This window comes from Aquarana catesbeiana, linkage group LG05 (assembly GCF_042186555.1).
Source record: "Aquarana catesbeiana isolate 2022-GZ linkage group LG05, ASM4218655v1, whole genome shotgun sequence".
NCBI classification, from domain to species: Eukaryota; Metazoa; Chordata; class Amphibia; order Anura; family Ranidae; genus Aquarana; species Aquarana catesbeiana.
In genome coordinates, this window is record NC_133328.1 from 214,999,336 (window position 1) to 215,016,029 (window position 16,694).

Genomic DNA, 16,694 nt, shown 5'->3' on the forward strand with positions numbered 1-16,694 from the left:
AGCTTGGCCCAAAGCGGCCCCAGGGCAGGTAGCCCACCGATCAAAAAAATTAATGATTAATCAAGGAATTAATTGTTAATTTCCGCAGCCCTAATTCACACCCTACAACATAAAACATTAAAAAAAACAAGCACATTTCTATACATTTACCAAACAAAGTTTATTTTTTTAATTAATTATTACTGTTTACATCTTTGCACTATAATGTATATATTTTTCCAGCATATGTTTGTAATTTCATTATTAACCACTAGTTGCCCGCCATAGAGCCGTCGGCAAAGTGGTTGTGATATCCTGACCGGACTTCATATGACATCGCCAGGATATCAAGCATCGCGGCGATCGTTGTTGCGGTGTGTCAGTCTGACACACCGTAACTCCGATCTAGGTAAAGAGTCTCTGACAGAGACTCTTTACCACGTGATCAGACGTGTCCAATCACGGCTGATCATGATGTAAACAGGAAGAGCAAGTTCCTGACAGACACGAGTAGAGGAGAGCCAATTGGCTGCTCTCCTGATGGGGAGGTTCCTTTAGTCCCTTTAGTCCACCACACAATATAGAGCTACAGCTTTGCCAGTGTTGACTGCAGTGTGGGTGCCTCATCACCAAAAAAGAAGTCTCTGGCTGTGCAATGTGAAGGTTTATAGGTAGGTAATCTGAACTCAAGGTCTTTGTGATTTCTGTGATCACGATGTAAACAGGAAGAGCCATTGATCGGCTTTTCCTCATTCGCGTCTGACAAACGCGAGTAGAGGAGAGCCGATCGGCTGCTCTCCTGACGGGGGGGCTGTGCTGATTGTTTATGCCAGGACCACCAGGGATGGCCACCACACTGGACCACCATGTATGGCACCCTAGACCACCAGAGAAATGCCAATCAGTACCTGGGCAGCTGCCCATCAGTGCCCGGGCAGCTGCCCATCAGTGCCCAGGCAGCTACCAATCAGTGTCATTGAAAAATGCCTTCCAGTGCCAGTGATGCCTATCAGTGAAATCCAGTGCAAGTGCCAGCCATCAATGCCCATCAATGACCATCAGTGCCGCCTTTCAGTGACGCCTATCAGTGCCACCTATATGTGCCACCCATAAGTACCCATCAGTGCAGCCTTTCAGTGCCCATCAGTGCCGCCTATCAATGCTCATCAGTGCCACCTATCAGTGCCACCTATCAGTGCAGCTTATCAGTGCAGGAGAAAACTTACTTATTTACCAAATTTTATTACAAAAACAATGAAATTTTTTTTTTTTAATTTTCGGTCTTTTTTTATTCATTTAGCAAAAAATAAAAACCGCAGAGGTGATCAAATACCACCAAAAGAAAGCTCTACTTGTGGGAACAAAATGATAAAAATTCAGTTTGGGTACCATGTATCATTTAAAAAGTGACAGCACTGAAAGCTGAAAATTGGCCTGGGCAGGAAAAAGTGCCCTGTATTGAAGTGGTTAACCTCCCTGGCGGTTTTCCCGAGTGTGGCTCGGGGTTAAAATTCAGTACCATTAGCGGTAACCCCGAGCCACACTCGGGATCGCACTGCAGGATCCTGGGGCGGCTTTACTTACCTTGTCCCCGGGATCCTGCGATGTCCCCCGCAGTGTCCGAGGGCTCCGTCCTCCTCCGAAGCCTCTCCGTGCCAGGCTCCGTTCCCTGCGAGCGGCGCGACGCATGGGGGCGGAGCCTGGCGGGAAATTCAAAAAACTGTCAAAATCATAACACATACAGTACTGTAATCTTACAGATTACAGTACTGTATGAAATGATTTCACATCCCTTTTGTCCCCAGTGCTCTGGCCCATGCCCTGCATGCAGTTTTACATGATATACACTGTTCTTTCTGCCTGGAAACTGGAGATTGTCCATAGCAACCAAAAAGTGTCCCTTTACGTCAAAAGTGGCTTTAGACCAGCTAGAAAACAGCGATAGTAAATTAGAACACTTGCAGAATTGAGCGATAGTGAATTGTGGGGAAATTTATTTTATTACTATTTTTTAAAAAAAATTTTAATTATTTATTTTTATTTATTATATTATAATTTATGTTTTTGTGTTTCAAACTTTATCATACCCGGGATATCTACTAGACTCTGGTTTGGACAGATTTATGTGTGTTATTGTTAAGATTTACAGACCTACAATATAAAACGCCAAATTTCCATGCAAAATAATGGTACCGCTTTCAGCACCTAAAATCCGAAATAATCATACCGCCAGGGAGGTTAAGGCCAGCCATAGGCAGAGCAAATTTATTTCTTGCAACCACGGGATGTAGGAAAGAAAATAGCTTGATTTCCCCATCAACACAGACAGTGTTGATGTGGGAATCCCTCCTGCTGAGCCATTATCATAACAGCCGCTTACAATAATTGCATGTAAAAGCCGGCAGGCTGGTTGTACCCAAGTTAATTGCTCAATCAACTTGGGTACATTCAGCCTGCCCATACACAGGATTTGAACTGGCAGGCCTAAGGCTGCAAATTGAAAAAGCAATAAACATTTTATACTCCTATTAGCTGTGTTTATATTGCCAGCCTTCCGCAGCTACTTACTACAAACCTTGTGGACAAAATGAGCTAACAATTTTTAAAGAAAAAGGAAATGGAGTTCGCAGCTCCTGAGAAGCTGCCTCGATCTGAACCAAGGCAGGTTGTGTCATCCCTGGTAAGCAGCAATGCATTTAATCTTCATGTTTGGGTTAACCATTCTAGGGATAAACCATCCTTCCACTAATTTACAAGGCAGTGCTTTAGCATATTTTTTTCTCTTTCTGAGTTTGTAAGAGGTAAGAACAAGCACGTTCATTCATTATTACACCTGGAAATTTTCCAGCTTGTTGAAGAACTCCCTTCAAGTTGGCCCATTTCTTTCTCATGCTATAGACTGGCCACTGTTGAGCTAAGATTGTGGTTTAGGGTTAACACTCAGGCAACTTGTTTACTATCAAAAGACAGTTCCTTTAGTCCTCCACACAATATAGAGCTACAGCTTTGCCAGTGTTGAATGCAGTGTTGGTGCCTCATCACCAAAAAAGAAGTCTCTGGCTGTGCAATGTGAAGATTTATAGGTAGGTAATCCGAACTCAAGGTCTTTGGGATCTCTTGGCAAGGCAGTGAGCCAGCATCAGAGGAATTAGGGCTCTGAGAAATCCTGTCTGCAAGGTGAAGACTCATGCTATTAGGAGCAGGGAAAATAAATTTGAATTGCTTTCAGTTACTGAAAATATCAGGCTTCTAAAATATTTGTAATATCTTTATAAATGTTTATCCTAACTGGACTTTTCCTTTAAAATAACTGATTGTTTCATAGCTTGATAATGCAATAAGAAATAAACAACAGCAATCTTCAGGGAATGCCAATCATAAACAGGCGCTACCAACATAATGAAAGGCAATAACAGAAAGGTCTATATCCATCACATCATGCAAAGATTAATGATCTGCCATAACCCACAGCACTAGTCATATCAGTTTTTAAGTCTAATTCACAGAACAAAACTGATCTGCACTTTCATGATTCTATTCAACCTTATGAAGTCTGTGTGTTCCTCCATTATCAGCTATCAATAGAGGCAGTCAGAAGACACTGGGGATCAGGGAAAGGGAACAACCATGTGATCTCTCATTTCACTGCCACTTTTGTTACTAGCAATTAAAATGTAAAATTGGAAAATACAGAAAAAACAAGTGTCTGCATTAAACTGGTAAAAAGAGATTAGATGATAAATGGAACTATACAGGACTTCTTTTGTTCTTAAATAACTTTTAATATGGTTTATTTATTTAAAAGTAACCCTCATGACTGTTTATTTTATGCTTCAGGTTGCTTGGAATTAATGGAAGCTATAATAAATGCATATCAACCACTGAGCCACAACAGTTATGACATCACACAGCAGCTGTATTATGTTCTTTGCAAACCAAATCTTGGAAGCAATGACTATTTTAGATGACAAAGATGATTTATATCTAAATTTTAAGAGTGTGCTAGTCAAAAATGTTTGTTATTGCCAGGTAACAGAAAAAAAAAAATGTGTTTCTGCATATAGCTTGTCTTATAATCTAAAAAACCTGCCTAGCAGAAAACAGCATTTTGATTTAAAGAGTGACACCTTCTTTACACAGATGGTTTGCAGAATGTCTTCGTAATGTTGTACAGTCTATCAACAAGGCACTAGCTCCCAAAATACAAATACTTCTTAACGTATTCAATTATTTTGTATACATGGATTTTAAGCAGTTGCTTGCTAAGAGTACTATACCATAATTTGTGTGAAAATAGAGTAGTGTGTATTTACTAAGTGCTTGTCTTACACATGATTTGATACTTAAAGTGAAAATAGGTGCACCCAATTAACTGTGTTGCACCATATTCACTAAGCTAAGTAAATATTCAAAATCCAAAGTGAGAATACTCTACTCTTTTAATAAGTCAGCCCCTTTGAGTATGACTGTTTCTTCTCTGCCTGTGAATATGCAGCAACTAAGAGTCATTGCTGAAGCATTCCATTATTAATCAACCAGAAATAATTATGCTACAGGGGATGGAAAGATAGTTTCCTTACAAGTTTTGAGGCTTAACATATTTCAGTGTTTACATAATTCAGTTGTCCTTCCCTCAAAATAACTAATGGTTTAGTTGAGGTCTCATTCACACTGGCACTACTGCATTTAGCTTTTCTAAACGCAGGAAAAAGGATCTGGGAAGTTTAAAGAATATTCTGTTACATAACCAGGGAACATTTTGATATTGTTAGCTTTAGCCTTGACTATACCCCTTAATTTTTCAAAGTGAAACATTCCAAAGCAATAATATGTATAGGCCAGCAATAAATTATTTATCACTTTACTGCTGATGTGTGCAAGAGAACATCATGATCAGTGAGGTGTTTTTTCTACTGCTCAACTTTATTGAGTGAACACAGAAATGAGCCTGATTTGCTCGTGCTGCCTGCCAGTTAACATTTAGAGGGAATATAAATACTGCAATCAGGCTCAGTAACAGTGAATTAAGCAGGATCTTGTACCTCTGTATCATAAATAAAAAAAACAATCAAAAGGAGATTGTATTCTTAACAAAAACAATACTTAATGTTTTCAGTGAAGAAAATTGTTTAATGTCCCATAGCATAGGAATGAATTCTACCTCTCTCGCTAGACACAATTCAGATGTTCTGCCCTAGGATGAAGACACAGTTATGTCCCCAAAAGCTGGTCCAAGGGATGTGAGGGTCAACAATCATCTGCTGCCTGAAGCAAACCATCTTCTCTTAATAAAACTAATAATGTATTAAATTTGTGAGGAAGAAAAAGCTGCTTAGCTTTATAGAAAGAAGTCCTGGCTTCAGGTTAGTATTAATTCATGTTCAGCTTACTATTACTCAATAAATATCAAAGTCTCCTACAAAAAAAATAATGTTTGATGGCTTACAAGATCAGAGCCATTGCTGAAGTCTTTATTGAATTTTGCAGTAAGCTTTAGCTGACTGAACAGGTCAAGCACCACGGCTAAGACTTTCCTTTACTCTGAAACTCATAAAGTCCACTCCAGCATGCAATGCTGCTGGCTAAGAAACTTGACTCAGCACAGGGTCAAAGACCATGACCTCTATGGAGAAAGGTCACATAGCTTTCAAACCCCAGTTCCTGAATTCCATTAACTTACATGCACTAGCTGTTCTTGTGTGTCAAACTCTCTTGAGCAGGCTTCCCAATGGCAGTTTGTCTCGTAGACTACTTCAGGCTCTTGTTTACTTTCATCTTTGTCCCCCTCCTCTTTTACCAGAGTCATTCCATCTGGCTGATCCTAGACACAAAGTTAAAAGATGAAAATGTTAAAATAAGAAGGGGGGGGGGTGGCTGCATCTCAATGAAAGGAAAAGACAGAGAGCTGCCATGTTTAGCTGTAAATAAATACTGCACATTCTTACCAAATGAATCACATGGTTAAACATGCAAATACAACTTTATTTAAGGTATGCTTTAAGCATAAATACATTTTTAACACACATAAGCATACATGTTATTTTACTTAACATATACTAATCTAAATATGTAAAAAGACCATCAACAAGAAATCATTTTGAAGTTATACTGAAATAAACACAACTCACAATAATAAAGTACACATATAAGAAACATGTGCATTGTGTTTTACTTTTCTTCAGCTTCTGTAATTTACAGTAGTACACTACCAGTCAAACTTCATAGCTCTAAGTTATACAGTACATATACACATGAGGATTATGAAAAGATCAGCAAAAAGAGGGAAAATCTATAGGCTAGTAAATTTTTGCAAAACGTATGATTTTTTTTGAAACGGCATAAAAAGAAAAAGAACAAAAAAAGTAAAATTGTTTAAGGGCTGTATTCAACTGACACCCCATATTCTTGTTGACAGCAACACAACATAAAGTAATCTTCACATCACTGCTACTTTCACCTTTTATAGTGATAGTGAGCGGTGCTAAAATTGAAGTTAAATATTACGTAGCCTTGAAAATATTAATACATATCCCAACCCATAGCAACAATTAAATTTACATGTTAGCTATTAATTGTAAAAGGTGACATGTTTGATTTTACTGCATTGAAGCTGCAAGAATTGCTCTTACTGTCTCTCTATTAGACATCACAATAAATATAAACATTGCACTTACCTGTATTCCTCCAGCAGCTGGGCTTGGTAGCTCTTCTTCAGGTTTAATCTTGGAGCGTTTATTGTGCATTGGGTCCCCTGTACTACTCACAGCTGACTCACTGGTAGGCTTGTTCTGTTTAAAAATTGAAAAAAAGGAAAATCCAATTTTTGTCAGATGGGTGTGGTAATACAGTTGAGAACTATGGCTACACAATTGTAACTGTAATATGCCGATTTATTTGCAAAGTTGCAGCCTGCTGAATTTTGAGCATGATTTACTAAAGAGAAGTGAATTAGGCCCCTTTTACATGGGCTTTCCGATCAGACCCTCAGCCCCATAGGCAGATCTGCTGCCTATGGGGCAGCGGATTTCAGCAGTGACATGTCCGCTGACACCCGTTGCTATCTGATCCGATCCTGTCCGTGAAATCCAGGTGGTTCGTTTTCATCCGATCTCCCCATAGAGGAGAGCGGGCTCTGACAGGTCTGTCCCTGCACAGTGAGCGGAGACGAACCTGTCATCCACCTGCTCAGCAGGAATCAGTGGCTCATTCCCCCGCTGAGCACAGCGGAGTCCATCGGGCGGACCGCCTATGTGAAAGAACCCTTAGGGCAACTGGAAGATGTGAACAAGAATAATCTCTGGAGGAGCTTCTTGACCCTGGATGCGCACATATAGTTACATAGTTACATAGTAGGTGAGGTTGAAAAAAGACGCAAGTCCATCAAGTCCAACCTATGTGTGTGATTATGTAAGAGAGACACCAGACACACCAGAGAGAGATACATGGTGAAGTCATCAAAAATACATATTGACCAATTTTCACCTGTGAAGGCTAATGGTCTGGTAAGCTTTTTTTTCAATTAATGGTGGAGGTGATTTACTCACTGGTCCATACAGATTAAAAATTACTGTTTTTGGGAAGGCTAGATAAGTGCTGCTACATTTTATATACTGATGCTAAAGCTGATTTCAGACTAATGCGGTGCAGTCACTTGCAGAGACATCAGTTTCACATCAGTTTTCATGTGCATTTCAGTGAGTTTCTATGCACGTTGACATCAGTTTTCATGCACGTCAGTTATGTGCCCTGTTCACACAAATGTTCATATCATATCAGTTATTTTCCCATGCAGAAAACAACTATATGTAGCAGATTCCTGTTGCAGAAAAAATCTGCATGTGATACCAGTGTGGTGGTGTGAACAGGGCACAGAGAGAACAATTGTTTTTTTGTGCCCTTGCAGAACGCATGCAGAAAAACTGATGTCTCTGCCTCAATCAAATGCACAGAATCTGGTATGTATTTTTTTTTTTTTTTTTTACGTATTAAAAAATATTTTATATTTATTTTTAAGTAGGTATATACTGTATGTAGTATTAGATATTAAAATGTATTTTTACCCCTTACAGCCATCAGAACTGTTGTTTTCTATAGACTAATAAAATGGTGATGTTACAAGATACAGTTAAGTAGCGGGGATGATCAAATTACATAAGCAGCTGAATGACCGAGAGGCGGGACATACCCCCTTCCCTTCCCCTAGTAGAAAGAGGACAAACTGAATTAGTTAGTTTTCGACAGCCCAAAGATAACTCAATTTCTTTCCTTCGACCACAGGTAGAAAAAAAAAATCTTTTGCTTCCCCCCAGTAACACAGTCAGTCTCCCACAGCACTACTATATTCTGCCGGTGGGGGGGGGTGAGGGTACGGGGAGCCTTACCGATCAACAGAACACAATGATTATTGCTAGCAGCTATAGTCGCCGGCAGTAATTGCATGACAAAAATTGATGGATTGGCTTCAGTACAACCTGTCTGCCCATAGATGGATCAAATCTCGACCAGCCCCTGCTATGACCGGCTTTAAAGCCTGCCAACAAGAATGCAGTGCAGGGCTTTCTCATTAGAATATGTATGTTCTGCTAACTAAATCTCATAGATACACCTAGTATTAACTAAAATGTAAAATAAAGATTATACGTATATAATATATATTTATATATAAACTGTCATGTTTGTGTCTCCCACTTAATTTTACTTTAAAAATTAACCACCTTGTGTTTTCTTGTTTAGGAAAGTATACTGTATGTTGGTATTACTTCCATTACACAATAACTTTAATTCTGACACAATGGTACCGTATTAATAGTGTTCAATATGCATGTAAAATAAAAAAATATATAATTAATTATACAGTAATTACAAATCATTAATACAAATGTCCCCATTTTCTGACTTTATTGCTGCTCTGAGAGTTCAGAAATAGACATAACAAAACACTGCAGTGATACTTCATGAATTAAGAAGCACACAGTGTGTGGCCACAGTGTCATGAAAACTTTTAACAATGACAATAAATTTACATTTAAATATACGTTTTTATTAATATAATTATTCAATTTAAAATATTAACCGTTGCAAGATATCTTCTGGATATATGAATTTATATTTATATAAATGCTAATCTGTGTTCAAATCTATAATACAGGTGCATCTCAAAAAATTAGAATATCATCAAAAAGTAAATTTATATCAGTAATTCAATTTGAAAACTAAAGCTTATATATTATATAGATTCATTAAACACAGAGTGATATATTTCAAGCATTTCTTTCTTTTATTTCAAAAAGTTTTTTATTTTATTTTTAAAGAATAACAGAGAGAGGGTTACAAATCCAAGACCATCAGTAGATTGAATACAGGGGTGTAAGGATACAAATTATATGCAAAAACAGAGTACAAATATAAACTGTTGAGTTATACAAATCTGTTAGAGATATTGAGTTATTCTGAAAGTCTGAGATTTAGCTAAATAGAAGAGACATATCTAAAAACTAAATCGAAGGAAAGAAAAAAAAAAAAAAAAAAAAAAAAAACATACAAAGAAAGTCCAATGCTGGAAAATAAGAATTACAAAATCAAAATAAAAAGGAAAGAAAACCATAGGTTTGTCAGGTTTGGAGCCTAAATAAGAACCAAGGGTTCCAGATTGCGTCATGTTTAGGTATAGTGTCATGTAAGGTGTGGTAGATTTTATCTGTCAACATCATGTGGTCTATTCTTGCGATAACCTGAGAGTATGGTACTGAAGCCGATTTCCAATGTAGAGCAACCATCCAATGAAAAGCTATACAGATAGAGTGGATAAGTTTAACCAAAGGTTTTGGGGTGTCTGAAGGGGATTGAAATAATAAGCAGTGTTGGTATGAGATATTAAGAGGTTTGCCTGCTAATTTATCCATAACTTTAAGGATCTCATTCCAAGTTGGACGTAGTTTCTCACAGTCCCAAAATATATGGAGAAATGAGCCTTGTTGCATGCATCCTCTAAAGCATAGAGGGGATGATTGTGGGTAGATCTTGTGAATTCGTATTGGGGTGTAGTACCAGCGTGTTATTAATTTAATAGCAGTTTCGCGAACCATGAAGGATTTAGTGCATTTACGTAGGTTCTGCCAGCCCTTCACCCAGTCAATGTCATCTACCTCAGGATCTAGTTCCGATTCCCATTGAGCTCTATATTTAAGGATTGTTCCTTCTGAGTTAGCTTCTAGATTGATATAGACTAGTGAGATCAGACCTTTTTGGCGGGATGAGTTGTAACATATGTCTTCATATAGAGTGGTGGAGGTCGCCATAGGTCCAGTGTAGTGTTTTTGGAAGAAGTGACGTATTTGTAAGAAGTGATAGAATTCAGTGTTTGGAATCTGGTATGTGGATTGTAGATGAGAAAAAGAGATAAAGTTTGAGTTTATGAAAAATTTATCTAACGTAATTAGTTTTAGGTCAATCCAGAGTTGAAAGGAGGAGGGTCTGTCAAAGGCCAATGGGAATCTAGAATCGCCCAGGAATGAAGCACCTAGAGGGACAGCTGAAATGAGGTTGTATGTTTTTTTATATGTGTCCCAAAGTTGAAGACTGTCTTGTGTGATCAGATTTTTAGTGCCTACTTCTGGTCTGTCTGGGTTGTTTGACCACATAAGGGCAGGGAGATATAGAGGAGCAATGGATTCGTTTTCAAATTGCACCCAAGGGATTCTGGAGTTATGAATATTCCATTGCGCTTGTTGGGTATATCTACTGGCTAAGTAGTAAAGCCATATTTGAGGAACCCCTAGACCACCCCTTTTGGAAGAACGGTAAAGGACTTCTTTGGCGAAGCGTGGGGGTTTGTCTTTCCATATAAATCTGTTAAGCAACACCTGAATCGTGTGGAGGTATGTTTTAGAAATTTTAAGAGGCAGGGATCTAAAAAGGTAGAGGAGTTTGGGAAGAATAGTCATCTTAAGAGCAGTGATTCTGCCCAGGAATGAAATGTGAAGGTGTGACCAAGATTTAAGGATACCTTTTATTTTTGAAACCATAGGTGGGAAATTTATTTCAAAGAGTTTGCGGTAATCCTTAGTCAGGTTGATTCCCAGATATTGAAGGTGAGAATCTGCCCAAATAAAAGGATAGACTGACTGAAGATGTCGCAGTTCTCCAGGAGAATAGCCAATAGGCAAGGCGCTGGATTTAGTCATGTTAATGGATAGACCTGAGATCTCTGCAAACCTAGAAAGAGTTTGAAATAAGTTCGGCAGAGAGATCAGGGGGTTAGTGAGAAACATTAGAACGTCATCAGCATACATTCCAAATTTGTATGTGGAGTGGCCCTTAACATAACCCGAAGTATCAGGGTCTTGGAGTATAGCTATGGCTAATGGCTCAAGGGCTAACGCAAAAATTAAAGGTGACAACGGGCACCCTTGTCTCGTACCCTTGCCTAGGTCAAAAAACCTAGAGTTACAGCCAGGGAGCCTGATCCGGGTTTTCGGGTTATGATAAAGGGCCAAAAAAGCTTGAAGAAATGCTCCCTGGAAACCCATCCTCTGTAAGAGTGTGGTGATGTATGACCATGAGACGCTATCAAATGCCTTTTGTATGTCCAGGCTAAGCATGAGGAGTTTACGTGAAAAAAGGTTGGCATCTTGTATTATATTAGTCGCTAGCCGGATATTATCGGTGATAAGTCTATGGGGTATAAAACCCGATTGAAAAGGGGAAATCAAATAGGGGATAACACCTGCTAGTCTGTCTGCCATGATCCTGCTAAATATTTTCAGGTCATTATTAATGACCGAAATAGGTCGGTAGTTTTGTGGTAGAGTGTGGTTTTTGTGGGGTTTCGGTATCAGGGACATATTGGCTAGTAACATCTCTTCAGGGAAACTACCACCTTGTAGGATATAATTAAATAAATGGGTCAACCTAGTGGTGAGGAGGGATGAAAATTTTTTATAGTATAGGGAGGAAAATCCGTCGGGGCCTGGGGCAGAGGTTGATTTTAAGGATTTGATTACTTTCAAAACCTCTGCAGAAGTGATGGGGGCGTTCAGTTTGTCAAGATGTGTAGGAGTAAGATGTGGTAGAGGAATGTTCTTAAACCAGGCCTCATCATCTGGTGAGGGTTTTAATTGAGAGGGGGCCAGCAGAGAAGAGTAAAATTGTTCAAAGATATGTAGGACATCTGGGGGATGGGCAGTGAGATGTCCAGAGGGGGTTGCTAATCTATAAATGTGGGGTGGGCGAGATGAGTGATTTAACTTTCTGGCGAAGAGGGTAGAGGCAGAGCTCTCGTGAAGAAGGAATTTGGCTTTAGACAATCGCAGAGATTTTTCAACCCTCTTTGACAGGATGCCATCCAACTCTAATCTCTTTTGATCAATCAGCTGTCTAGTGGAGTCTAGGTGTAAGAGATTAGTATTTTTATATAGATCATCTAGGTCTTTAGTGAGGGTTAAGATGTTTTGTTTGTCCATTTTGTTCTGGGCTGAGGCTAGACTAATTAATTTGCCCCTAAGGACTGCCTTATGCGCTGACCAGACTACGGCAGGGGGGGTTTCTGGAATGGCATTAAAATTAAAATATTCTTCGATGGCTCGTGCGATTTCTGCCTCCACCACTGCATCTGAGAGGAGGGCTTCATTTAGACGCCAAGAGTAAGTGGTAGGCGCAAGCCTAATGTAAGTAGTGGTGAAGGCAGTGGCATGATGGTCAGACCAGGGGCAGGGGTGGATGCTAGCATCTGTGGTGTTGGCGAGAATTATTGGGGTGGTGTAAATATAATCCAATCTTGCATAGCTTCTATGAGGATAGGAGTAGAATGTGTATTCTCTAGAACCAATATTGAGGGCTCTCCAGGAGTCTACCAGCTGATGTTCTAGTAATCCACTGGAGAGGGAGCGGGGAAATGATTTGGCTGATGGGGACAGGTTGGATCTATCCAGGTTGGGGTTGGCAACCATATTGAAGTCCCCTCCAATAATCATGTGTGGTGAATGGTAATGAGAGAGGCGGTCAAAGAATGAGTGGAAAAAAGAGGCGGGGGAGTCATTTGGAGCATAAATACTGGCAATAGTGAGATCTCTGTTGTGAATCTGGCCTTTGATTATGACATATCTGCTGTCTTTGTCTTTAAAAACCTGTTTGACTTCCATTGGGAAGGATCTGTGCAAGAGTATGGCGGCTCCCCTACTTTTAGTTTGGTGTAAGGAACAGAAAGTCTGAGGAAAGCTTCTATGGAGAAATTTGGGGTGTGAGGAGTGTGCAAAATGTGTCTCCTGTAATAGGAGAATTTGAGCTCCCAATTGTTTATAAAAGGTAAAAGCCTTCTTCCTTTTAGGTGGGGAATTGAATCCCTTAACATTGTGTGATACACATTTAATTACCATGGTAAATGTTTTTATCCACTATAATCTGAAGATAGATAGGAGCCAGATGAGTTTTATGACCAGTATCTATCATTTCAAGGGTCAAGCTGAGGGCCGACATACTCATGCACAGGAGGGTAGTGAAGTATAACACACAAATATGCAAGCCATAAAGGCTTAATGAGGCATGTATCCAGCAAGACAATAATGCAATAAAGAGTCGATGCAAACATAGACTACCGGAAGTCCAGAACCTGTGAGTAAAAAAAGGAGCCAAAAAAATAAAAAGAGAGAAGGATAAGAAAAAAAAACATAGGAATGATAGTAACATAAGAGTCATCATAACTAGAAACTGGATCAGGTAATTGTAGAAAACCTGATAAGAAAAATACCTACTCCCGAGACTGCAAGGTCTCGAACCCAGCGTGAAAAATGTCCTGAACTTTGCAGAGCAAGTGGGTATAAACCCAAAAACAAAACAAAAAGAGAACAGGCCTGCAGTAATGACTCAAACCAAAAATAAAAAAGGTCAGAAACTGCAAGCTTCTGCTGGGTGGGGTGTGCATGTCGCAGCTCCAAGGGACCGACGTCCGGGTCACTGTAAACTGGTATGTGGTGCAAGTTGCTGGGGTATCTTGTAATTGTCGGCTATGCTGAGATGATCACGGAAAGGGATCTTCCAATCTGTCTCCGATGTCATATCTGATCCTCCGTCTGTCTCTCCTAGTTGGGGGGGTCTGCCAGATGGGTGAAGGTCTAGGCGTAGAAGGGGGCCGACGGATGACTTCTGGTTCCAAAAGGCCCAACTTGACCAGGACCTCTTGACCTTCCAGGAGTGATGTGGCAGAATAAGTGGTGCCATTGTGGGGAATTACTAGCTTGAAAGGGAAGCCCCATCTGTAGCGGATGCGTGCAGCTTGGAGAGCAGATGTGATTTCTTTGAGGCCACGTCTCCTGTCCAAGGTGGCGGGAGAAATATCGGGGTAAATTTGGATGGTACGATCGTCTAGAGTGATGCGTTGTTGGTTGCGAGCAGCTCTGAGGATCTCTTCTTTAATTAAAAAGTCCTTCATACAAAGAACTATATCCCTGGGGGGCTTGTCATCTGGAGGTTTGGGTCTGAGGGCTCTGTGGATGCGATCACAGGTAAATGCTCCGGCATCTGTGTCCGGGAGCAGAGATTTGAATAGGCGAATCATTGTAGGGATGAGGTCTGTAACAGATTCCGGTATACCTCTTATCCGCAGATTGTTACGTCTATTGCGGTTATCGAGGTCCTCGATTTGGGATTGCATTTGGGAGAAGGCCGTGGCTAGGGAGTCATGTTCTCTGGATAGGTCACTGTATGCAAGTGCCAGCTCATCATGCTTAGTTTCCAGTCTTTCAGTCCTGGAGCCTAAGGCTGCGATCTCCTGGGAGAGTGTGTGAGAAGTTTTGTGCAGCTCAGTCTGGAACTTTGCAGCTAACCTTGCGTACATGGCTTCCAGACTGCTTTCTAGATCTAACTTGGTAAGGGAGGTTGTGTACTCACGGCTAGGGTCCAGGGGAGGCGTCCGAACTGTGGGATATCCTGGTGATGAGGCCGGAGATGGAGGTTTGCTTTTCCCAGCGGCGCCATTTTGAGACATGCCGCCAAGATCACGGGCGCGGAGGAGATAGTGGGTTAGGGTGTGCTGCGCCGATCCTCTGGGTTTTCTCCTTCTCCCAGGCATGCACCAAGCATAGGGGGCTCGAGGGGTGATTAGATCGCTGAAAATAGAGCTGGTATTGGCCCTGCTGAAGCCGTTATCTTCCCGGACTGAGCGGAGCTAAGGTCTCAGACGTCCATCACGCTCAGAGTCGCGCATGCGCCCCGCATTTCTTTCTTTTAACCCCTTCAAGCCTAATGCCCCGTACACACGGTCGGACTTTGTTCGGACATTCCGACAACAAAATCCTAGGATTTTTTCCGACGGATGTTGGCTCAAACTTGTTTTGCGTACACACGGTCGCACAAAGTTGTCGGAATTTCCGATCGCCAAGAACGCGGTGACGTCAAGCACGTACGACGAAACTAGAAAAGGCCAGTTCAGAACCAAGCGCGGCATCCTTTGGGCTCCTTTTGATAATCTCGTGTTAGTAAAAGTTTGGTGAGAGACGATTCGCGCTTTTTCAGACTCGTGGCTTTCAGATCGTTTTCTGCCGTTCAGTTTGTGCTTGTGGGTTTGTATCTGCTCTTCAGTGCGTGCAAGCAAGTTCCGCGTGACTTTAAGTAGTCATTGTGTTCTTGTTCGTTCGTTACTGTTTTTCAGGTCGCTCTTCACAGGCCTTGCTGTTCTTCAGTGCGTTCTGTTACTTCGTTCTGAGCAGCCGACCGTTTTCTAGCCATGTTGTGTATACGTACTCCTCGTAGAGTTCGTGCTGTGTGGGGGCTTGGTGTTGGGGTCCTGACCTTGACACAAGTCCAGGGTGGGGAGGAGTTCATGGACCAAGAATTGGTTGCTTCAGCGTGACCAGTTCTCTCATATGCCTTTGCTCCGTGAGATCAATCCTGATGATTTCAGGAACTTTCTCAGGATGACGGACCCCGTGTTTCACCGTCTGTTGGCTTCGCTGACCCCTTAGATTAGCAGGCAGGATACCTGCATGAGGCAAGCCATCACTCCGGAGCAGAGGCTCGTCGCTACCCTGCGGTACTTGGCGACAGGGAGAAGTCTGCAGGACTTGAAGTTCTAGACAGGCATCTACCCCCAGGCTCTGGGGATCATAATCCCAGAGACCTGTTCTGCCATCATACAGGTCCTGCAGAAGGAGTATATGTAGGTAAGATTTTTATCCTTTAATCTCACATTTTTTTGTATTTAATGATTGATAATATATTATATTTCTTTCCTCATTCCCTAATTACCATGATTGGAATATGCTGTGAATGTCCCCTTTGTCCTCATGCATGCTGGATTTGTATGTAATTAATTATTTAGTCCTTCATACAGATTGTCCTTCAATAACCTCCCCAGCATGTTCTCCTGCCCTATATTCACCTCATGTAGTCACTTAACAATGTATTTTATCAGCTCCATAGTAGTGATTTACCCCAAACACCCCCTAAAATGTTTTGAAATGTGATTTGTGCTTTAAATTCAGGCAGAGTGCCATAGACTTTTTTTTTGGTGTCCCCAAATCATTTTTATTAACCCTCCCTCCCCCAACTGCTAAGTCAGCTGATACCAATTCTCTATCTATCCTCAATCATCTATCTGCTGACTTTGCCAAACCCATACACACTATAGCCATCTCTTTAGTGCTCAGATATATGGATGAATTACCCAAAGCATGTAGTGCAAGGGCCTGCCTGTATACTTTCAAATGGTACTGTTTAAACTT

At 40.8% G+C, this 16,694-nt stretch overlaps 1 protein-coding gene across 3 annotated transcripts in view; it reads right to left on the minus strand.

The window, feature by feature from the left end:
* Positions 1 to 16,694, minus strand: part of GLI3 (GLI family zinc finger 3) — a 381,269-nt gene that overhangs the window by 71,130 nt on the left and 293,445 nt on the right. For all 3 annotated transcript variants that reach the window (XM_073630540.1, XM_073630539.1, XM_073630538.1), the window contains 2 exons: positions 6,654 to 6,767; positions 5,660 to 5,800 (listed from right to left, as the gene is read on the minus strand). In XM_073630540.1, the coding sequence (XP_073486641.1) occupies positions 5,660 to 5,800; positions 6,654 to 6,767 (255 nt within the window). The remainder of the gene's footprint in view (positions 1 to 5,659; positions 5,801 to 6,653; positions 6,768 to 16,694) is intronic.